At 43.4% G+C, this 23455-nt stretch overlaps 2 protein-coding genes and 1 long non-coding RNA gene across 4 annotated transcripts in view; 2 read left to right on the top strand and 1 right to left on the bottom strand.

Annotated features, from left to right (window-relative positions):
* Nucleotides 1–5224, top strand: part of SNX6 (sorting nexin 6) — a 31992-nt gene extending 26768 nt beyond the window's left edge. For both annotated transcript variants that reach the window (XM_029078995.2, XM_001512119.6), the window contains exons 12-14: nucleotides 165–324; nucleotides 412–497; nucleotides 3435–5224. In XM_029078995.2, coding sequence (XP_028934828.1) covers nucleotides 165–324; nucleotides 412–497; nucleotides 3435–3488 — 300 coding nt within the window. In that variant the 3' untranslated portion in view covers nucleotides 3489–5224. The remainder of the gene's footprint in view (nucleotides 1–164; nucleotides 325–411; nucleotides 498–3434) is intronic.
* Nucleotides 5225–5642: 418 nt separating this feature from the next.
* Nucleotides 5643–12261, bottom strand: LOC114816558. Its single transcript, XR_003764346.2, has 3 exons — nucleotides 12209–12261; nucleotides 7591–7704; nucleotides 5643–6343 (listed from the first exon to the last, which is right to left on the bottom strand). It is a non-coding gene; the product is annotated as an uncharacterized LOC114816558 (long non-coding RNA).
* A 185-nt stretch (nucleotides 12262–12446) lies between these two features.
* LOC100081416 (E2F associated phosphoprotein) lies at nucleotides 12447–19688 on the top strand. Its single transcript, XM_001512171.4, has 6 exons — nucleotides 12447–12578; nucleotides 14986–15167; nucleotides 15814–15909; nucleotides 16075–16195; nucleotides 17300–17410; nucleotides 19137–19688. The coding sequence occupies exons 1-6, from the start codon at nucleotides 12505–12507 to the stop codon at nucleotides 19411–19413; spliced, it is 861 nt and encodes a 286-aa protein (XP_001512221.1). The 5' UTR covers nucleotides 12447–12504; the 3' UTR covers nucleotides 19414–19688.
* Nucleotides 19689–23455: the final 3767 nt, after the last annotated feature.

Genomic DNA, 23455 nt, shown 5'->3' with positions numbered 1-23455 from the left:
TTAGAGGATCCAGTTCCAGTCCCTCCCAGAACTTCTCATTCTGCAACCTTTCGGCTGTGGGGTGCCCGGCAGGACAAAACCTGCACACATGCAGATAGAGGGGAGTGACATGTTGCTATGGCTTCCAGGTAGCCTATTTTACTCAGAATTGTACTGTTTTTCAGGATCTCTTGTACAGAAGATCGAGATCACTTGTGGATTATGAAAATGCTAATAAAGCACTTGATAAAGCCAGAGCCAAGAATAAAGATGTTCTTCAGGCAGAAACCTCACAGCAAATGTTTTGTCAGAAATTTGAAAAAATATCAGAATCAGCAAAGCAAGGTATTTTTCGGGCAATCTTTATTTGTAAAGAATGTCCCGGGCCAGAGTGTGCAAGAGATGCCAAATTTCAGTTTCTTTCTTTTACAGAACTTATAGACTTTAAAACTAGAAGAGTTGCTGCATTCAGAAAAAATTTAGTGGAATTGGCAGAATTGGAGCTGAAGCATGCAAAGGTAATAACTGAATATACTATTTAAGGTTTGCAATGCTAGAAATTCTAGTTCACCTGAGAAAAGCGAATGGACATTCCTGAGTAACAATTTTTGTTTTGTCCTGGGCAATAATTTAAATCTGTCTATCCTACTAGTCTGCCTCTTCCATGCTGTGGCGTGCAACCTTCCATGCTGTGGAGTGCAACCAAAGCTCTTGAAATTAAACTAGTTTCATGTAGCTACTCGTCCTCACAGAGCTTTGCTAGAAAACTTGTTGAGGAAATATGAAGATATGTTGAGGTGATCTGAAAGACCTCCTCAATAGGAATTTATAGTTTTTGAAGGTGTTAGATTTATGCCTAAAGGATCGTGGAAATCTTTTCATTTGCTTGAAGATTTTTGTTTATTGGTGATCCGTTAAATCATTTTGCCAGATTTTCTCCTTGTGAAAAATAATACCTGCTCTAAGTAGACCATTGGGAAAGGCTTGCCAGCTCAAATTCCAACTGCCTGGCAAGAAACAGTACTATCCATTGGCCTTTACCTGATTTTCTAATTGTCATCATGGTTGTTGCTCTGAACAACAACTAAGACCTGCTCTGCTAAATATCACAAGGTTATGTATAGCATCACTGCAGAGCTTTTATATTAGATCTTAATTGTTGGCAGCAATTTATTCAAGGGAAATGTTTGCTTGTATTCTTTAAATTTGAAAAAGATGGTGCAGTGCAAGTGCCTCCATTCCTTTTTGATCTTGAACAAGACACTTAACTTTTGTGCCTCAGTTTCTCCACTTGTAAAACAAGGGTAATGCCTGCCCTGATCTCCTTTGCAGGACTATTTCAAATAAGGTACTGTTTGTGAAAAGCATTCAGCTCTTTGGAAGAAAGTGAAAGAATGATATTAGTTTACCTCCTATCCAGCTACTGGGGCTGTAGGGGAGCTGGGAATGCCTGGGATTCTTTCCATCTTGAGGAAAGGGAGAAAGAGGATATGGCTATTAGGTGAGGGGAGAGGTGTATGTGTGTGAGAGTGAGTAATGTAATTATATTTGCATGCTAAAAAGAAAATGCCAAAACCAACCACCTTTGTACTTTACAGAAGCAAATAACATTTTGGGAAATGATCTCCTGTTTCTTCTTTGTGAAGTGAAAATTAAAAGCAGGCCACAGATGCCTTGAAACTTTCAATTCCCTAATTCGAAGCAATCAGTCCTATCAACAGTTCCTCTCAGCTGAGAACTCTATCTGTGAGCCTCTGTGTGCTGTGGTATGCAGTCATAGAGCAGGCTACTAAGCTGAAGTGTAAAGAAAGCTAATGCAGAACTCTAGTGTTTTTCACAACATGGAGCTCAGAACATTCAGAAGTATTGGCCACAAACCAAGAATAGATGTGAGGTAGCACTCTGATTAACACTGGAACTCACTGTCACAAAACAGTGAGCTCCAAGCACCACGTGTTAAATTGCTAAAATAGTATAGAAAGAGGTCATTCTTTAAGTTAAGAAAAAGTTGCAAATGAGATCCAATCACATTCAGCAATTAAGGTACTTATTAAGTACCTACTATAGGCCAAGCACTTTTCTAAGCACTGGGGTAGATCCAAGTTAATCAAGTTGGACACAGTCCCTACCCCACATGGGGCTCACAGTCTAAGGAGGGAGTAGGATTTAATTAACCTCCATTTTACAGATGAGGGAACCAAAGTATAGAGAAGTTAAGTGACGTGCCCAGGATCATGCAGTAGATAAGTGGTGGAGCTGGGATTAGAACCCAGGTGTCTTAATTCCCAAGTCTGTGCTTTTTCCACTAGGCCATGCTGTTTGGCTTTAGGTTGTAGTTGGAATCCACACTAGGATCAGGAGAAACCTGCCACAGTGGGTATGGGTGTGTGAAGCGTGAAGAGTTTGGCCAACATCTTAAAGCGTCCAACAAGATTTACCAACAGACACATGACACGGGCTGTTAGGTTGGCTCATTGTTCCAAGCTTTCTCCTTGAATTATAAAACCAGACAATTGAATATTGTTGGATTGGGCCATGGCTTGTATATTGTGAACTGGATAACTAAATTTTCACATTCCAGGCTTTCATTCCATTCCCATTCTGCCCGTCTGAACCACTCACTTGGATCTCTTAAGAACAGTGGGATATTTAGGGCTATATTTTCAGAGTGATCTGAAACTTGTGTGCTCAGAAGTTAGGTTCCCAGAAGTTGACTTCCTTATACAGGTAAGTATATAAGTGTACCATTTATAGACAACTTTGGAAAGTGATCAAAGTTGTCTCATCAAGAAATGCCAAGTGTGAATTCTCATTCAGTATTAACAAGTGCGATAACCTGATGGTCTAACCAAATATTTCCACCAGAAGTAGGAAAAATGAAGAAATTTCAAGTGGAGAGCAGTGAAGGGATTGATGTGTTTTCCATTCTGGAAAGTACAAATACACTTAGTTCTTCCATAATTAGTGTCTTCTCAACACATTTTGGATATAACCCCGTAAGGAATTAAGGCAATATTCTCCCAACTGCATGTGTTGATCTTGGTAGTGTACCACGTCATGTCAGAAGACACGGATATTCATGTGTGCCCAGCATCCATTCAGGGGAGGGTACCACAATGCAAGTTTTCTTCTTAAAATGGGGTTCATCAGCATAACCCTTGCATTAAGGGAGAAACGAGTGAAACCCTGTACTTTTCTATTCTCTTGACTTGTTGGGCAGCATGGCAGTCAAGATAGCCAAGTGCAATCAGTGTGTCTTGTCCAGGTAGGTCACGGAGCTTTAGTTTGGATGTAGTGGCTGTTTTCTCTAAAGCAGGTTTGCCATACTCCAGTGTCCTTGCTTTTAAAGAGATTTAAAGTGATTTGTTTTCCCTGCTTCTCTAAAGTGGCGCTCAGTTGCAGGTCTTCTGAAAATTCTTCTTTGGACAAATACAAACTGTTTTGTTCCTCTCTAGGGTAATTTACAGCTGCTGCAAAGCTGCTTGGCAGTATTAAATGGAGACACATAAACCATCCTCCAACCTGCCATTAACAAGGGCTGCCTTCCTTGGGATTTTAGTTTTGTTGATGACTAGGCATTACAGCTCACTGGAAACAAAAAGAATCAGCTGACATCATGCACATAAACATTCTCCTTTTCTTTTGTCTTCTGAATAAAAGAAAAAAAATGGAGTGACTTCACTTCCAAGTGATTCCAGACTGTACGAAGCGACCGTGTACTCAATTACATGTATTCACATGTACGTTTATTTAATCGTTAAGCTTTCCTTGTTCAGAAACCAAACATTGTTTTTTGTGTGAAAGTAGCCAATATGAATAGTATTACTTATGGCTGCCAATCTTATTTACCTCTGTAAGTAATTTTTGGAGTTACCCATTTGAAATACGTTGTTCAAATGAACGAACTAAATATTGTCATTAGCTGAGTATTGTTACTATCAAGCAATGTATAAATCCTTAGTTTATCCATGTATCGGTAAAGCATCCTAATCTGACATTTTAATTAATGAACATTTCTTAGACGTTTTGGAACAGACTTTATGTAATCTTTTTTCTGTATGATTCCTGAAGAGAAGCAAATGCATTAGTATATTTGCCTTAACTTGTAGACTAATCCCAATTATTGTAAAATAAACCGTGATGACTGATTTTTTTTTTTTAACGATGTAGTCATTCTATCACGAGCTCTGTCAAAAGGAGGAGAAGTTCTGGAATCTGCCTTTCCTTTGTTATGTTCTTGTTTACCCTGCAGAACTCAGATTTCAGGAGACTACACAGAGCACCAACCCGCTCACAGGACAATAACCACACACCCTCAGGCCCATAGCAGGTTCCAAGTGGGATTTGAATAGGGCAAGTTAGGTACGTAGTGCTAGAAAAAGGAATCGCCGATGAAAGTAGGATTGCAGTGGCATGAATTTTACCCTGGACTCATCCACCTATGAGTCAGGTTTGGGACCCGAGCCCCCTGTCAGCTGGTGGGCAAGGGCCGTGCCAGAGGGAAGAGTCTTATTGGTGAAGAGTTCAGTTGTTCTCTAGAGAGCTTGGGAACAAGAGTAAAGTTTCATTAGTTGGCCTTCTCAGTGTGAATGAACATTTTTAGGACTTTACTAATTTTGTGGTAGATGTGGGTTCACTTTGGACCCTCTCCCTGTCTTTTCTAACTGCCTATATTTATGAAGGCAGCAATCCTTTTGTTGAGAAAACCTCTACAGGGTCAGCTGGTTTATTTCCCCTGCATTGTAGCAGGCGTGTTTACATTTTCCTAAACCATTCCTGAGCTCAGCTGCAGATATCTCCAGATATCCAGGATCATGACTTCTTTCAGCAACTGCATTCTGTTGCCTGGCTGTTGTAATTGTTAAATGTTTTCTTGAGGTTTTTTATCTCATTATTCTCTCTTGCCATTTAAGCTGTTACTTTTCTGTTGCCTCTGGCTGAGAGTTGGTGTGTTTTTCTCCACTTCTACTTCTCTGGGGATGCGCAGGAGTGAAACGTGCACTTAGGATGAGCTTTGGACTGAGAACCAGAGCTGAGTTTAATATAGCTCTTCCTTCACTGTCTGCCTTTGTCGGGCTTGGCTATGTTGCCTCTGCCTCAGTTTCTCCAGCTATGGAAGATGGACTCACCTACCTCACAGGGGTGTTGTGAGGAATAACAAATGTTTGTAAAGTGCTTTGAAAATGTAAAGCGCTGTGTAAATGCTAAATAGTGAGTGTAGAAACTAAAAATACAAAATGCTGAATATTTCTGGTGAGCTGCTGTGCTACAGTTGATATTATTTGGGGATGGTTTGTCAGTTTTCATTTTCTTGGGCACGGGGTTGGCAGACTCAGCTTTTTGGGCATGAGGACTCTATTCACACCCGTAATATTGGATAAGACTTTCTGATGGATTCCCCTCACTCTGCCAAAGGATCAAAATGCTCCCCTGGGTTTATATAATACTGTATCATTGCATCAGACCTGGAAAGAACCTTGAGCATCAGATCAGCCTCCAGGCAAGGTTACGACCTTACTCAGGTGCTGTATTATGTAAATATGTTCACCCACAGAGTAGTCTGTAATTTAGGTTTACACGGTTTTACACCATACATTGAATATAACAGGCGACTCCCCCATCTCTTCCTCCCCAATTTCTTAGAGAACAGGAGACTTCCCCTCTTCAGGAGAGCCCGTTTAATTCTCAAGTAGGAAACATTTTGCTGACCTGATCAAAGGCTCAGTTAACTGGGTTTTCTCTGCTGTGTCCCTCTTGAGAACTGTTGGAAGTGAGGGGTTGAGGAGGAAGACATAGTGGCAATCAAAAAGATTGTTCTGAACAGACTGTAGAAAGGTAGATCAGAAGACCTGCATCTATTAACAAAAAATTCAGCTATTAAATACTTCTTGAATCTTAAATATCTTAAACTTTAGACCCTAACCACTTCATTCTCCCAGACTCTGGCTAATACCTGATCACATCCATCAATGGCTACTATCTTTCAGCAGAGCAACCATATAGTGCTACTGAACATAGATGTCGATAGGAATTGTACTTGAACCTATCTTGACTGATTTCTGTTCTCCCTCAGCCTCTCAACAAATCATTTTTCCAGTGTTGAGGTACCATACCAGATCCTAATGTGGGCTGATCCTTAGATCAAACCCCGTGAAGCAGGGCTTCTAACCTGTAGCTTGGCTGGGACTAAGGCAAAGAATTAACCATTGTCCCTCTAGACTATGAGCTCGTTATGGGCAGGGATCTCTCTCCAGTGTTCTTAAGGGGTGATATTTGAGGTTTGTGTGCTCAGCATCCATTTATTTATCACTTTGGTTGAAACCTGATCTTCAAACAGTGTTCTTTATCCAGTAAATCAAATGTACTGAAAGAGAGGGAAAAAAAATGGGAGAATAAAGGAGATAGGTGTATTAGAGTAGATCCAAGTGAAAGCAAACCTAGCTAACAGGAAACTATGGAGCCAGAACAGGAAACTGTAGAGCCAGTGCATGTCTGACTTAACTGTCAATCCTAGAGGTATTGTCAATTAACTGTCAATCCTAGGGTGATTGTCTTCTCTCAGGCAGATAGCTCTCTTTAGGAACACCCCTCCACCCCTCAGCTGCTGCAGCCTTCAAACAGCATAAGCCAAAGATGAAACCACAACACCCCCACCCATATTTAGGACTCTTAGATTCCAGTTCTTGCTATCAGTTACAGCATTCTCCCATCTACCGTTTTCTCCTCCAGGCAGGAAGACAACACAGCAGGGAGTGCTGGTTTAGGAAATCTAAAAACTATCTGTGCCTCTGGCAGTCTGGCTTTAAAGCCCTCCAGCTGCTCTGCTCTCACATTCTTTCCAAATCCCTACTTTCTCAGATACTCCAATCTTGCTGTTGTTGACGCCTCCAGACTTCCCGTGTCCTCGGAGAGGGAGGTGGAGGAGGACTTTTAAAGAGAAAGAAGCAAACTAATATTATCAACATCATTAGTGGTATTTATTGAGGATTTACTGCGTGCAGAGCTTACTAGATGCTTCCAAGAGTACAATACAGTAGAGTTGGCAGAAGTGATCCCAGCCCTCAAGGAGTTTACAGTCTAGTGGGGGAGACAGATTTGTCCAAAATGCACAGATAGGGGAAGCTGCAGAGTTTAAGGATATGTAAATAAGTGCTTTGGAACAGGAGGTGGGATACCGAAGTACTTAGCTAGGTACAGGCCCAAGCACATAGGTGATGCTGCAAGAATGGTGAATAGGATGGGAAAATGAGATGGGAGTCAATAATAAAAGTAGCAGACGTGGCCCCTGCCTTTGAGGAACTTACAAATCTCTGTGAATTTACTCATTGATTTTGATGGAGTAAATTGTGAATTTGATCTTGCCTAGAAATTTACACAATGGATATAGGCTAACCATTCCAACGGTAACAGAGTTTTATTTTTTGTGGTTTCAGTACTTGAGAAGCAGCCACTATAGGAAATAAATGTAATTTTTATTGTTTTTTCCAAATATGGAAAAAAAGCTTATTTTCAGCAAGATCCTCTTTGAAATGAATAAACCACCCATTTACTAGCTGGGATCTAAAAGTGAGAGAACAGCTTGTATGAATCTTTAGCCTTTTAATAACTCACCTTTCTTTTCGGTATTTGACCTCTCCAAAGTGTTCTTCGAATGAGTTGTCCTTATATCCTCTCTCTCCAGTGATGGGTTGAACCTTGAAAGGTTCCTGAAGTGACCTTTTTCAACTGGAAGAAAAATTAATAAAACAGTTAAGTAGGACCCTGAATGGTGAAATATGTTGCAAAATGTAAACTGGTGTTATTTTTTTTTAAATATTTGTCCAGTGCTTACCATGTGCCAGGCAATGTACTAAACACTGGAGAAGATACAAGCTAATCAGGTTGGTCACAGTCCATGTCCCAAATAGGACTCATAGTACTAATCCCTGTTTTACAGATGAGGTAACTGAGACACAGAAAAGTGAAGTGACTTGTCCATGGTCACATAGCAAAGTAAGCAGAGCTGGGATTAGAACCCAGGTCCTTCTGATACCCAGGGCCGTCCCGTATCCACTAGGCCACACTGCAATGGGACTCGCGTGACTATTTGGATTGGCCTTTATCCTCCTTGTGAGGCACCCCATCATGGGTTTTATGATTTTGAGGCTGATGCTGAAAGATCAGGCTTGTGGTTCATCCACAAGTGTACATGCAGCTCTTATGTTAAGACACCATGATAATGAACTCTGCCAAAGCATCAGAAATGAAGTCAACCATAACTAACTCTGCTGTTAGCAAGTCAGGTCTGGAAAAGACATAGATCCTGGCCATGCCCCAGCCTCTTTCCCCCCACAAGTTCCCAGGGTTGTTGGAGACATTCTGGGAAGGAACTGGCCTAGCCAATTGAAGGGACAGGGAAGCTGAGAGCCTGGCATTGTTTGAGCATCCTGCGGCTGTGAGAAATTGTCTGAGGCCCACACAGAAGAAATTTTTATTGTGGTTATTTACTTCTCTCCATCTAGGCTATACCTGAGGTAAAAAAGAAGCTAGAGTGGGTTATTTTGGTTATCATCTTAATTTGGGGTTATTTTAGACTAAACTCTTTCCCAGCATTTTCCCTAATCAAAGCTTTCAGGTAGGCCACATGGCTTAAACCCCATGACATTGGTTAATCAAACGTTCAGCATAGCTCTGACAGTTGTAAACCCTAGTGGTTTTAAATATTATCTTGAAAACCTTGTCCTTAAGTATTCTCTGTTGGGATGTTTTCCATTTGTGTTAGCAATTAAAACTAGATTTTGATCATTATCTAATTTGGGTGTTTGGTTCAGTCATGACTCCTGGGACCTACATAAAACTAGCGATTGGCTTCTGGATGTTTTTCTCAATTCCGCACTTAGCATTATTTCCAGTAAAGTGGTCCCAATGTCAATCCAGTGGAGAAAAACAAAACAGAACACCTCCTTGGAGTCTAATGATTAGAAACTCCACCGTCAGGCCGGCTGTGCTGCAGTTTAGGTTAAGCCTTGGCGCCAGATTCATATTGTAATAATGGGTTGTTCGCTACCTGCCATGGTTTCAGGTTTGAATCACCATGGTTTTCTGTGGCCACATCATTCAGACTGTCATTTCAAATCTCCCCAGTCCCTGCTGGCACTGAGAAGCTCCTAGCCTGCATCCAGCCTTTGGCACCAAAGGACCAGAAAAACAGCTGTGACAATTTCATCATCTCTTGCTGGCAGAAAAAAAAGAGGTGGAGCTGCCCTCTTGACTCCACCTCTTTTTCCTACACCAAAGGGCAGGGTGAGCTAGTTTCAGTTGTGCCCACTGTCTATAAAAGTTATATGAGTGAAATGCAGGAGGCCGCTTCTGCTACTGGTATAAATCCCATGGAAGCAATGGACCTCATCATCATTATGGAGTGAGCATCTTTATGAGAAGCTTCAATTTTACCCTGCTGGAGTGGGATAAAAAGAAGCTGAAGCGGGAATATATGTTCTCAGCTGTTTCTCCACAGACCAGGAAAGTTATATCCCACCAACTACCATTTATGTACCATCTGCACACTTCTGTTTTCTCAACCTCCCATAATACTTCTGTACGAAAATTACATACCCTATTTAAGTACTGTCTCAGGAATCAATCAATGGTATTTATTGAGCACTTACTGTGTACAGAACACTGTACTAAGTGCTTGGGTAAGTACAGTACAATAGAGTTGGTAAATGTGATCCCTGCCTGCAATGGAGCTTACACTCTACATGGGAGAAGCTGGAATGCTGCACGTTTTGATACTGGAACACTAATAATAATTGTGGTATTGGTTAAACGCTTACTATGTCCAGGCACTGTTCTAAGTGCCAGGGTAGATTCAAGATAATCAGTTTGGAGACAGTCCATGTCCCATATGAAGCTTACAGTCTTAATCCCCATTTTGCAGAGGAGGCAACAGAGGCACAGAAAAGTTAAATGACCTGCCCAAGGTCACAAAGCCAAGTGGTGAAACTAGGACTAGAACCCAGAACCTTCTGATTCCCAGGCCTGCGCTGTATCCACAGACCACACAGCTGATTGTAAATGTTGGACTTTGGATGGCCCTGAGTGGTGATGAGCCTGCTGTTTTCTTTACATTTACTGATACTTACTCTGCTTTACTGACTCACTTCAAACATTCCTTGTGTCCCTCACTAACTCCCTTATCCCTGTATTCTCAAGGCTATGAATCCCGTGGGCCAGAAGTAGCGTGGCTCAGTGGAAAGAGCACGGACTTTGGAGTCAGGGCTCATGAGTTCGAATCCCAGCTCTGCCACTTGTCGGCAGTGTGATTGTGGGCAAGTCACTTAACTTCTCTGTGCCTCAGTTCCCTCATCTGTAATGGGGATTAAGACTGTGAGCCCCACGTGGGACAACCTGATTCCCCTATGTCTACCCCAGCGCTTAGAACAGTGCTTGGCACATAGTAAGCGCTTAACAAATACCAACATTATTATTAGGATCCATGTGTGAAACTCATTCTCCCCAACATTTAAGACACCAAGTACTCTAATAATAATAATAATGTTGGTATTTGTTAAGCGCTTACTATGTGCAGAGCACTGTTCTAAGCGCTGGGGTAGACATAGGGGAATCAGGTTGTCCCACATGGGGCTCACAGTCTTAATCCCCATTTTACAGATGAGGTAACTGAGGCCCAGAGAAGTTAAGTGACTTGCCCACAGTCACACAGCTGACAAGTGGCAGAGCCGGGATTCGAACTCATGACCTGACTCCAAAGGCCGTGCTCTTTCCACTGAGCCACGCTGCTTCTCTAGCCACGCTGCTTCTCTATCTCTACACAGTAGGTGCTCAGCACAGGTTGGGGGCACCAGTATGGTGGCCTGCACACAGAAGTGCTCAATAAATACTACTGCGTGATTGACTTTTGGGTGACTTGCGTAGTAGCATTTTGGGTCATTGCTTCTCTCAGATAATAATAATGTTGGTATTTGTTAAGCGCTTACTATGTGCCGAGCACTGTTCTAAGCGCTGGGGTAGACATAGGGGAATCAGGTTGTCCCACGTGGGGCTCACAGTCTTAATCCCCATTTTACAGATGAGGGAACTGAGGCACAGAGAAGTTAAGTGACTTGCCCACAGTCACACAGCCGACAAGTGGCAGAGCTGGGATTCGAACTCATGAGCCCTGACTCCAAAGCCCGTGCTCTTTCCACTGAGCCACGCTGCTTCTCCACTCTTCTCTCGTCTCAGAGTTCTCAACATTCCATTAGTCAGGAATATCTCCTGCTAATAAAAAGGGGTGGTGCTTGGATACAGTTCTTGCAATCCCTTAGGGCTCTGGAAGTGCTTGTTTTCCCAGGCACTCTATACCACTGAAGGACACTGCACAAGGAGTAGCAGCTGAGCTGTGCATCCAAACTCCGAAGGAGGAAGAGTTCTGGTATCAGGGTTCTGGGTCACAGTTCGAGTTTTCAAAAGGCAAAAAAATCCAGCCAAGCCTTGTCTGGCTCGAGGCTGCGCACGACCGCTGTCTCCTGCTGATACAGGGCTCTGGTCACAGTCTGGCTCTGGTCCGTCCAGAATAATAATAATAATAATAATGATGATGAGGCATCTGTGAAGTGCTATGTGCAAAGCATTGTTCTAAGCACTGGGGAGGATACAAAGTCATCAGGTTGCCCCACGTGGGGCTCACAAGTCTTAATCCCCATTTTACAGAGGAGGTCACTGAGCAGCAGAGTGTAGTGGATAATAATAATTATGGTATTTGTTAAACTCTTACTATGTGCCAAGCACTCTTCTAAGCGTTGGGGGGGTGACATAAGGTAATCAGGTTGTCTCATGTGGGGCTCACAGTCATAGCTGTGCTGCGCTTATTCATCACAGCATGTCTCAGTGGAAAGAGCCAGGGCTTCGGAGTCAGAGGTCATGAGTGCGACTCCCGGCTCTGTCACTTGTCAGCTGTGTGACCGTGGGCAAGTCACTTCACTGCGCCTCAGTTCCCTCATCTGTAAAATGGGGATTAACTGTGAGCCTCAGGTGGGACAACCTGATGCCCCTGTGTCTCCCCCAGTGCTTAGAACAGTGCTCTGCACATAATAAGCACTTAAACACCAACATTATTACAGTATTTATTGAGCTTTTACTATGTGCAGAGCACTGTACTAAGCGCTTAATTAAAACCATCTTTATTCTTATTAAGGCCACCCAACGCCGCAGCCCAGAGGGGGAAGGAGGAGGAGGAGCAGCCCACCTCCAAAAGGCTTAGGCTGGGCCCATGGCAGCCGCTTCCGGTGCGGCCCATGGCAACCGCTTCCGGTGCGGCCCATGGCAACCGCTTCCGGTCCGGCTCAGCGGCTTCCGGTCCGGCTCAGCGGCTTCCGGTCCGGCTCAGCGGCTTCCGGTCCGGCTCAGCGGCTTCCGGTCATGCGCAGCTCCCCGCGCGGCCCTGGGCGCCCGCGGACGGCGCATGCGCAGCGGCTGGCGGCCTGAGGCGGGGAGGGAGAAGGGGGAGAGCACGGCGGCCGGTCCGGTGGCCCGGTGGCCATCATGGCCCGCCTCCCGGAGGATTACGACTCGTACTTGGTGGAGGAGCCCAGCGACGAGGAGTCAATCCCCACCAGGTAGGGCTCGGGGTCGGTCCCCCTCCCCCCACCCGGGAGGACCACGGGGACCCCTCCCCCCCCCCCCCCGAATTCATTCATTCATCCATTCCGTCGTATTTACTGAGCGCCTACGGTGTGCAGAGCACTGGACTAAGCGCTTGGAATGGACGGTTCGGTCCCAGAGACCATCCCGGCCCAACAACGGGCTCGCAGTCTGCAAGGGGGAGGCAGCAAAACAAGGAGTCCAGCATCAATGTCACCAAAATAGAGCAGTAGAATCATAAATTCATTTGTTCAGTCGTATTTATTGAGCGCCTACGGTGTGCAGAGCACTGGACTAAGCGCTTGGAATAGACGGTTCGGTCCCAGAGACCATCCAGGCCCAACCACGGGCTCACAGTCTACAAGGGGGAGGCAACAAGAGAAAACAAGGGGTCAGGCAGCGATACCATCAAAATAGAGCAGTAGAATCATAGATTCATTTGTTCAGTCGTATTTATTGAGCGCCTACGGTGTGCAGAGCACTGGACTGAGCGCTTGGAATGGACATTTCGGCCACAGAGAGAGACCATCCCGGCCCAATAACGGGCTCGCAGTCTACAAGGGGGAGACAGACAGTGAAAACAAAGGGTAAGGCATCAATACCAACGAAGTAGATGAGTAGAATCATAAATTCATTTGTTCAATCGTATTTATTGAGCGCCTACGGTGTGCAGAGCACTGGACTGAGCGCTCGGAATGGACATTTCGGCCACAGAGACAATCCCTGCCCAACAACGGGCTCACAGTCTAAAAGGGGGAGACAGACAACAAAAGAAAACAAGGAGTCAGGCATCAATACCATCAAAATAGATCAATAGAATCATAGATTCATTCATTCAGTCGTATATATTGAGTGCTTACTGTGTGCAGAACACTGGACTAAGCGCTTGGAAGGTACATTTTGGCCACACATATGGACAATCCCTATCCAACAATGGGCTCGCAGTCTACAAGGGGGAGACAGGCACTAAAACAAGGAGTCAGGCATCAGTACCATCAAAATTGGTAAATAGAATCATAGATTCATTCATTCAATTGTATTTATTTAGCGCTTACTGTGTGCAGAACACTGGACTAAGCACTTGAGCACTGTACTTGAATGAAAGTAGTGGAAAGAGCCTGGGCTTGGGAGTCAGAGGACGTTGGGTTCTAATCCCGGCTCCCCCACATGTCTGCTGTGTGACGTTGGGCAAGACATTTCATGGGTTCGAAGTCCCGCTCTGCCACTTGTCAGCTGTGTGACTGTGGGCAAGTCACTTAACTTCTCTGTGCCTCAGTTCCCTCATCTGTAAAATGAGGATGAAGACTGTGAGCCCCAGGTGGGGCAAGCTGATTACCTTCTCTCTACCCCAGAGTTTAGCACAGTGCTTGGCACATAGTAAGCACTTAACAAATACCATCATCGTTATTATTATTATCTACAGAGCTCTACATGGGCCGTTCATCATCATCAGTCTTCATCATCAGTGGTATTTATGGAGCGCTTACTATGTGCAGAGTCCTGTACTAAGCACTTGGAAGAATCCAATGCAACAGAGTTGGCGGACAGATTCCCTACCCACAAATTATGAGGTTTATTAAGCACGTCCTTGATGTCAAAACACTGAGTTTAAACACAGGGCTAGGTACAAAATAATCAGATCGGTCCCAGGCCCTGTTCCATCCAGGTGTCTTAAGACTTGGACAGCAGTTGTCTGTCCTTGTTAGGTAATAATAATAATAATGTTGGTATTTGTTAAGCGCTTACTATGTGCCAAGCACTGTTCTAAGCGCTGGGGTAATCACAGGGGAATCAGGTTGTCCCACGTGGGGCTCACAGTCTTAATCCCCATTTTACAGATGAGGTAACTGAGGCACTGAGAAGTTAAGTGACTTGCCCAAAGTCACATAGCTGACAAGTGGCTGAGCCGGGATTCGAACCCATGACCCCTGACTCCAAAGCCCGTGCTCTTTCCACTGAGCCACCCAGCTTCTCTAATATATATGCTATATATGCTGTTCTGTTGGACATGTGTTTGTGTATGTAATGGATAGAGCATGGGTCTAGGAGTCAGAAGGTCATGGGTTCTAATTCTGTTTCAGCCACTTGTCTGCTGTGTGACCTTGGGCAAGTCATTTTACTTCTCTGTACCTCAGTTACCTACTTTGTAAAATGGGGATTGAGACTGTGAGCCCCATGTGGGACTGGGACTGTGTTCAATCTGATATGCTTGTATCCATCCTAGTGCTTCTAACAGTTCCTGGCACATAGTAAGCACTTAAAAAATACCATAATGATTATATAGATAGGTACGTAGGTATATGTTCATTTAGCTAGTAGTCTGAATAAAGTGTGCCTATGTTGGGATGAAATTCCACTGATGTGTTTTAAAATGCCATTTAGTTCTGAAGATGAACTGGATGTGCTATTGCATGGGACTCCTCACCAAAAGCGCAAATTGATCAGAGAATGTCTTACTGGGGAAAGCGAATCGTCGAGTGAAGATGAATTCGAAAAGGAAATGGAAGCTGAATTAAATTCCACCATAAGAGCTATGGATGACAAGCTGTACTCTCCAGAAAGAGGTAAGTCTCCTTTTCGGTGTATGCATCCTCTTCTCGCCCGCCCCCCCCCCCCCCCCCCAAATAATTAAAAGCTTAAGAACCCTCGCTCATTCATTGAAATGATTTCCTTGACATGGGTTTAATGCAAAATGGAGGAAACACATCTCTAGTGAAGGGAATAACAGCATTATGGATGTTCTAACAAATGCACATCTCATTTCTGGGATGTTCTTGGTTGAAAACTCTTCAAATGTTACTTCTCTTGTAGGTTTATTATTTTCCCTTGTGACTCTTGAGGGGCAGTTGACTGTTTTCCTGCTCTAATAGCGCACACTCCTTGCATGAGCCAAAAATATGCTGTTTGGCTGTTTATCCCCTAAAAATGGACTTAGGATGAGGAAATCACGTTTTCATCCTTGTGGATAATGTGGCTGAACCTTCAAGTTCTTCCGCATGGTTGATTACCCCATTATTTAGTGTCCTGTTCGTTTTAGGTCCTGAGGATCTGAGAGATCGCCTGTATTGCCCATCATCCATACCCAGCTAGGGGCGATGGTGCTATGAAGCTGGGGATTCAAGGGAGGGATATTGGCATGGTTCCTCCTTGTCTCATAATGCAACTCAATCTGACATGCACTTTTTTTTTTGGATTTTTATTTTAAAATAGTTTCTTCTTCTGGAACTGAAATCACGGATGCAGGTCCTTCAAAATACTATGATGATATTTACTTTGATTCTGATTCTGAAGATGAAGAGAAATCAGGTAACTGACCTTGGCCCCTAGATTGTTTGAGCAAGAAATTTTCCTAAAAGTTTCATTCCAAAAGTATTAGAAATCTTGGAGAGTTAATGTTGCCCATAAGGTAATTGACTAAAGAGAGTTTGCTTCATAAATGGTCTTTAGCTTTCTCTTACTCTCTCTCAACAGTTGCACAGTCACCTAAGAAGAAAAGGAAGCGGCATCACCGGGTCCTTACAAATGATGAACTACTATACGATCCAGAAAAAGACAACGAAGACCAGGCCTGGGTGGATGCACAGAGAATGGGGTAAGATGGTGGAAAATTTGTGCCCTCGGAGTGGTTGGTTAAAATTATTATTATAAGTAGTAATATTCAGTGCTTACTATATGTCAAGCTTTATTCTAAGTGCTGGGGTAGGTACAAGTTAATTGGGTTGGACATGGTCCCTGTCTCATGTGGAGCTCACAGTCTAAGTAGGAGGAAGAACTGGTAGCTAATCCCCATTTTACATTTGAGGGTACTGAGGCACAGAAAAGTTAAATGACTTGCCCAGATTCACGTAGCCTGTGGTTGGCAGAGCCGGGAGTAAAACCCAGGTCCTCTGCTTTCCAGGCCCGTGCTCTTTCTGCTAGGCCAAACTGCTTGTCTTAGGCTGTGCTGCTTGTCTTAGGCTGTACTGCTTCTCTCTGCCTTCTTTGAACCTGGGGTTGAGCATGAGAAGGAAATACAGATGGAGGGATGTCATAATCCTAATGTTAAAAGCAAGAAATAATCCTTTTTGCTTTTTTAAAACACATAAGATCTGTCTAAAATGGCATGTTTTTCCTAAAACAGGACTGTTTAAGAGATGCTTTTAAAAGAGTAGGATGACATTATTTTTTCTTATAAAAGCACAGCCAGAATAATAGGAAAAGTACATCATTGTCCACTTTGGGAATCCTGAAGTGAGGGGAAAAAAGGAAAGTGGTTTCTGGAAGAAGAAGGGTAACTTTAGGAGAGGAGGAAGGCAGGTGCATGAGAGAGAGAGAGGGAGAGTCCCCACAGAAGATGTGTGTAAATATATAAAAAATAGAACTTCTCTCAGGGTAGAAGAGAAAAGGAACTTTTCCTCGTAAAGAAAAGGGATAAATGATGTCTCAAAGACAAATTTCCCTTACTCTACTCTGAGACTGTGCTCTACTGTCTAGAGGAAGAGTCGTCTTAGCCTCGCCACATACCTTATACTCAGCTAGATTGTATGCCATAACGGAAGTAATGTAGGCAGATAACCTAAGTGGGGTTTTGTAGCTAGATTTTTAGAGCAATTCCTCGGTATTTTCTTGCTGAAATAGAAATGATGACTTAGTAAAATGCTTGGAGTCTTCCAGTGTTGTATTGTACCTTTTTCCCAGCTTGTGTTTTCTGTTGTAGATACCACGGTCTCAGAGTGCAGGGATCACACAGGCAGCCGGTTGTTCCCACCAGTGATGCCGTCTTGAATTGCCCGGCTTGCATGACCACACTGTGCCTCGACTGTCAGAGGTAAGGAACAAGGAGGAAAAGACAAATTGAGTGAATTTTAAATTGAAATAGCTTGAAGAGACAAGCCAAGCATAAAGTGGAATAGATTTATTTTTAATCTTTTTTAATGATGTTTTTAAGCACTTACTCTCTATCAAATGCTGTTCTAAGTGCTGGGGTAGAAATATGTTAATCAGGCTGAATACAGTCCCTGTCCCAGATGGGGCTCACATACAAGTAGGGGGGAGGATAGGTGTTGAATCCCATGTTGCAGTTGAGGATACTGAGGCACAGAGAAGTCAGGTGACCTTCCCAAAGTCATGTAGCAAGTAAGTGACAGAGCTGGGTTTAGAGCGCAAGGTCCTCTGGCTCCCAGGCTCATGCTTTATCCATTAGACCATGCTGCTTCCCACTAGACCACACTGCTTTTGTGATCAGTATATTGGTCTGACATCTTTTCAAGTACACAAAGAGTATTGGTTTAACCAGACAGCATCAGGACTGTTGTCACCTCTTTGGTAATATTTCACTAACCGTCTGGGGTGTGAAAACTTGGTCAGTGGAATGCTCTCTGAGGGCGAGGCAGGTGAAGTGTGGCTGAAAAGCCATTCCCCTCCTCTGTGCCCAGGCTGGAGCCTGGCTCAGATCTGGGTTAGGTAACTAGAACCCACCCCTGCCCCCGCTACACAATTTAAAAGCTTAAAGGTGCCCCAGGGGAATTGAATGCCCAAGAAAATGTTGGAAGGCAGTAGAGAGAGAATGAAAGGCTCAGAGAAAATGGCCTACCTAGGAGGAAAGGACTGGAAATGAAGTGAACTCCCAAAAAGCCAGGTCACGTTCCAGAGGAAGAGTTTCTGCTTTTGCGTGGTGTGGGACAGGTCTGCCTGGAAGCACAGGAATGGAGTCTTCTTATGGTCTCTGCAGCTTTCTAACCCTTGCTGAGTATGAGAAGTGCTATATTGGAATAAGAGCAAGAAAGACAATGAAAAAAGGAGCTGTAATACAATTTACAAGAGACATCTAGAACAGAAGGAAGGCATTGTCAGACCCACAGGAATCCTGAAGAAAACACTGTCTGTGTATTGACTGGGGAAAAGCTAAAAAAAAATCAGTTTAATTTTTGACTCCATCTTGATGGTTCAAAATGATGGCTTTACATTCATTCAGTCGTATTTATTGAGCTCTTACTGTGTGCAGAGCATTGTAGTAAGTGCTTAGCACTGCACTAAGCGCTTCTTTACCAAACAGAGCAGACATCTCCTGTGTTGGAAGTACAGGAAAGGCAGTGTGGAAGAACATCTCTGTAGCTGTCCTTTTGGTTTTCAAGGTGGCACTGATAGTGACATAATTGTCAAATAGTCAATTTAAAAACATCTAAGCCACAGGTAGTGTGAGGAGTGATCAGCACTTTTTTAATGAAAGAATCACATGAAAAAAGCCACAAGACCTAGAGAATTAGAGCACAGGCCTAAAAGTCAGAAGGACCTGGGTTCTAATCCCAGTCATGCCACTTGGCTGCTGTGTGACCTTGGGCAAGTCATTTCTCTGTGCCTCAGTCACCTCTTCTTTGAAATGGGAATTCAGTACCTGTTCTCCCTCCTACCTCACCTGCGAACTCCATACAGAACCTTGTATCTTGTATCTACCCCAGCACATAGGTTTGTCTGATTTCAATGAGGTGAGTGAACCTCACCAGATTTGCCCAATCAAAACTAACAACCTTTGCTTTCCTTCCCCCCATTTTAAGGCATGAATCCTACAAAACTCAGTACCGTGCAATGTTTGTGATGAATTGTTCGGTTAACAAAGAGGAAATTCTCAGGTACAGAGGACCAGTGAACCGAAAGAAAAGGAGGGGACGCAATAAGAACGAGTCCAACAATCAGACTGCTACAGAAGAGCAGGAGGGAATGGAGGAAGAAATCTATCACCCGGTAAAATGTACTGAATGTTCAACCGAAGTGGCAGTTTTTGATAAAGATGAAGTCTTCCACTTTTTTAATGTTTTAGCCAGCCACTGCTAACGGTAATGTTGTCATTCTGTGTACCTATACTGCTGTGTGTAGAATTTCAGATAAGGACACTTACTATTCTCTAAGGTGCCAGTTTGCACTACCCTTGTCTTCTGGAGGAATGACTTTTTAAATCTTTATGAACGTGACCTTTGGTGATAGCCAGCAGGTACCTTGATGAGGGACAGTTTGGAAATCAAGGGACTCAATCAAGTCTGAATTCTGCAATGATGTGACACTTATTGGTCGCGCTGTTTAGAATAAAACTTTCCTCAGCTTCAGCTGTCCATGTTCCTCACTCACTCATTCTTGAGTGTCTGATCCTTCAGCTTCTGCTAGAATGGAGCCAGATAATAATGATTATTATGGTATTTGTTAAACGCTTACTATGTGCCAGGCACTGTACTAAGCGCTGGGATGGACACAAACAAATCGGGTTAGAAACAGTCCCTGTCCCACATAGGGCTCACAGTGTCAATCCCCATTTTACAGATGAGGTAACTGAGACAGAGAAGTGAAAAGTGACTTGCTCAACGCCACACATTAGACAAGTGGCAGAGCCGGGATTAGAACCCATGACGTTCTGACTCCCAGGCCCTTGCTCTATCCGTGACACCATGCTGCTTCCTGTGCCATGCTGCAGATGTATTATCTAACCTTAGTTTTACTAGCAGAGTTCTTTCTTTGTTCTCATTGCTCTCTGGCCATTTATTCCTTTTCGGGCTCTTTCTGTGGCTCCTCTTCTGCCTCCCTCCCCCTAAACCACGCGTGTCTCCCTCAGGGCACTTTTCCAGGCCATGCCCTCTCTCTATTCCCTTGAGGAGCTCATCCACTCCCATGGCTTCACCTGCCACTTCTTGCCGGATGACTGCTAGATCTAGCTTGCTAGCCCTGCCGTCTAAGAAGAATTGCGGTTTTTAATCAAGTGCTGAGCACTGAGGTCTCCTCTGAAATCCCACATCTTCTGGACAGCTGTATGTGGATGCCCCTTGACAGTTCAAGTTTAATTTGTCCCAAACTGAACTCATCTTTCCTCCCAAATCCTCTTCTCACCACACCTTCCCGTCACAGCTGACAAGATTAATAATAATGGTGGTATTTGTTAAGCGCTTACTATATGCAAAGTACTGTTCTAAGCTCTGAGGAGATACAAGGTGATCAGGTTGTCCCACGTGGGGCTCACAGTTTTTAATCCCCATTTTACAGATGAGGTAACTGAAGCACAGAGAAGTGAAGTGACTTGCCCAAAGTCACTCAGCTGGCAAGTGGCGGAGCAGGGATTAGAACCCATGACCTCTGACTCCCAAGCCCACGCTCTTTCCCCTGAGCCACGCTGCTTCCACCCCATCCTTGAAGTCCACAACACTGGCATTGTCATCAACTCCTCCCTCTGTTTCAACCCCCCACTTTACTGCCAAATCCTGCCTTTTTTGTTCCACAATATGTCTTTCTCTTCTTCTCCATCCAAATGGTCACCACCCTGGCCAAGAGGTTTGTCATATCCCTGGGTGATTACCTCATCGGCCTCCTTACTGATCTGCCTGTATCCAGTCTCCCCATTCACTTGTTTCCACATTTCCACTCTGCTGCTGCTCAGATCATCCACGCCTCAAAAAATTCCAATTCATTCAGTTGTATTTATTGAGCGTTTACTGTGCGCAGAGCACTGCACTAATTGCTTGGGAAAGTACAATACAACAATAAACAGTGACATTCAATGCCCACAGTGAACTTACTCATTCCTCTCTACATCAAACAGAAACTCCTAACTTTTTATTTTAACTTCTGTTTTCTCATTCCACTCAAACTCACATCCCCTGCTCCTTATGCTGTGTTCTTGTTTCTCCCACCACTGACCCTTTGCCCAAGCACTGTCTCCTCCCTGAAGATCTCTCCTCTTTCAGACACACCCTCTATCCATCTTCAAAACTGTCTTGAAATCACATCTCCTCCAAGAATTCTTCCCTGCTTAAATTTTACTCTCCCCAGATTATATTCTACCTCCTCATCTGCTATTTGAGCACTACCTTCACTCTTCTGTATTTACAACCCGCCAAGGCATTTATCCCTCTAGACTGTAAGCTTGTTGTGGGCAGGGAATGCGTCTTCCATATCTTACCCTATTACTTAAGCACTAACTCATATGTGCATATCCCCTTTTCCGTCTTCCTCCTATTTGTAAATTATTTTGGTGTCTCCCTTTCTGGATTGTAAACTCTTTGAGGGTGGAGGTAATTTCTTTTAAGTTTGTGGTAATAAATTGTATTTATCGAGCAATTATGGTGTGCAGAAAACCTTACTAAGCACTTGGGAGAGTACAAAATGACAGAGTTGGTAGACATGTTCCCTGCCCACAACAAGCTTACAATTTAGAGGGAGGGACACTCTCCTAAAGCACTTAATACAGTGTTCTGTACATAGTAGACATTCAATAAATACTATTAATTGATTGGAGCTGTTCTCTTTTATGTCAGCCAGCTACTCTCACTGTTTTTAAATAATACTCTATTATGCTGTCCGAAACGCTTTGCTCAGTGTTCTGCTAACAGTGAGCACTCAAATGCCATTGGTTGAAATAATTTTGTAGATTGATCTCCCCTGTTAAACTGTAAACTCTGTATAGGCAGGGAATGTACATCTTGCCTCTCTTGTTCTTTTTTTTTCCATGGTATTTGTTAAAACACATACTGTGTGGCAAGCTCCATTCTAAGCGCTGGGTTAAATACAAGATAATCAGGTTGGACACAGACCCTGCTCCACACCCAGTCACAGTATGTCGGGGAGGGAAGGATTTAATCCCCAGGTTCTTTTCCAAATTCTTAATACAGTAAACTTTGCACTCAGTAGATACTGTTGATGAATTAAATCTTTCTTTCCAGCACTTCTTTTGTTTTTTGTTGTAAACCTCTAGTCCTGTGACATGGTTGACCTATCCGCTGATCTGGCAAGGACTTTACTGTAGATTTTAAAAAATACCAAAAATCAGCACATACTGAATAGTGCGATTTAAATTAATGTGTATCGTCTCCTTGTCTTGTGTACCCTAAAAAAAAGTTTTGATTTCTTGAAATCAAATAAACGATGTCCAGTAATAGGAAAACTCTGACCATTATGCATCTCCCTTGGATTTTTAATGTTTGCATTACAAGGTATATATGAAGCTTCTTGTTACATACAGAGGGGGAAAATGAGTTCTTTGTTTCCGGTAACTTATTTTAAATAAATGTCTGGGGGAAATTCCATGACCCAGCTTATAGAAATGCAACCTCTCCTTTGACTTCAGAGGTGTGGTGTGAACACTCCCTCTTTGCTCAAGTTATGATGGAGAATTCTGATAATGCACTTCTGCCAAATGTCATTAAATTAGATGCAGCCTGACAAACAGTTGTCACAGTTAATGGTAATACTACTCAAATGTTAGCAAATTTTAAAAGGATCAACAAGTGTTCTTCTCGAATAATAGCCTTTTCCTCTTTAGGCACACAATCTTTGTGAGAGCAAAATCATTTTCATTTCTGTAAGAGTAGTGATGAATCCCTTTACAGAACCGTATCCTGTGTTCTGTGAAGTTCTCAGAATGGATCTGAAAAGCACCGTGGCCTAGTGGAAACAGCATGGGCCTGGGATTCAGTACACCTGGGTTCCAATTCCAGCTCTGCCACATGTCTGCTTGTGACCTTGGACATGTCACGTAACTTTTCTGTGCTTCAGGTACCTTGCCTGTAAAATGGGGAGTAAATCCTACTCCCTCCGATTTACCTTGTGAGCCTCATGGGAGAGGGATTATGTTCCACCTGATTAACAGGAATCTACCCTAGTTCTTAGAACTGTTCTTGGCACATAGTAAGTGCACAACAAGTATTATTATTATTATTATCTGGAGGGGTAATAGTTGGTGTTTTTGAGTGTCCACTGGTTGCAGTGCATTGTACTAAGTGGAAAGTACAACAGAAGCACAGAACACATTCCCTGCCTACAAGAAGTTTCACTCTAACGGGGTGTATGGACACATGTAATAAACTTATTGCCACATATCCATAGAAATGCCAATTTA

Source organism: Ornithorhynchus anatinus, chromosome 14 (assembly GCF_004115215.2).
Source record: "Ornithorhynchus anatinus isolate Pmale09 chromosome 14, mOrnAna1.pri.v4, whole genome shotgun sequence".
NCBI classification, from domain to species: domain Eukaryota; kingdom Metazoa; phylum Chordata; class Mammalia; order Monotremata; family Ornithorhynchidae; genus Ornithorhynchus; species Ornithorhynchus anatinus.
This window is presented reverse-complemented; position numbering and strand designations above follow the sequence as displayed.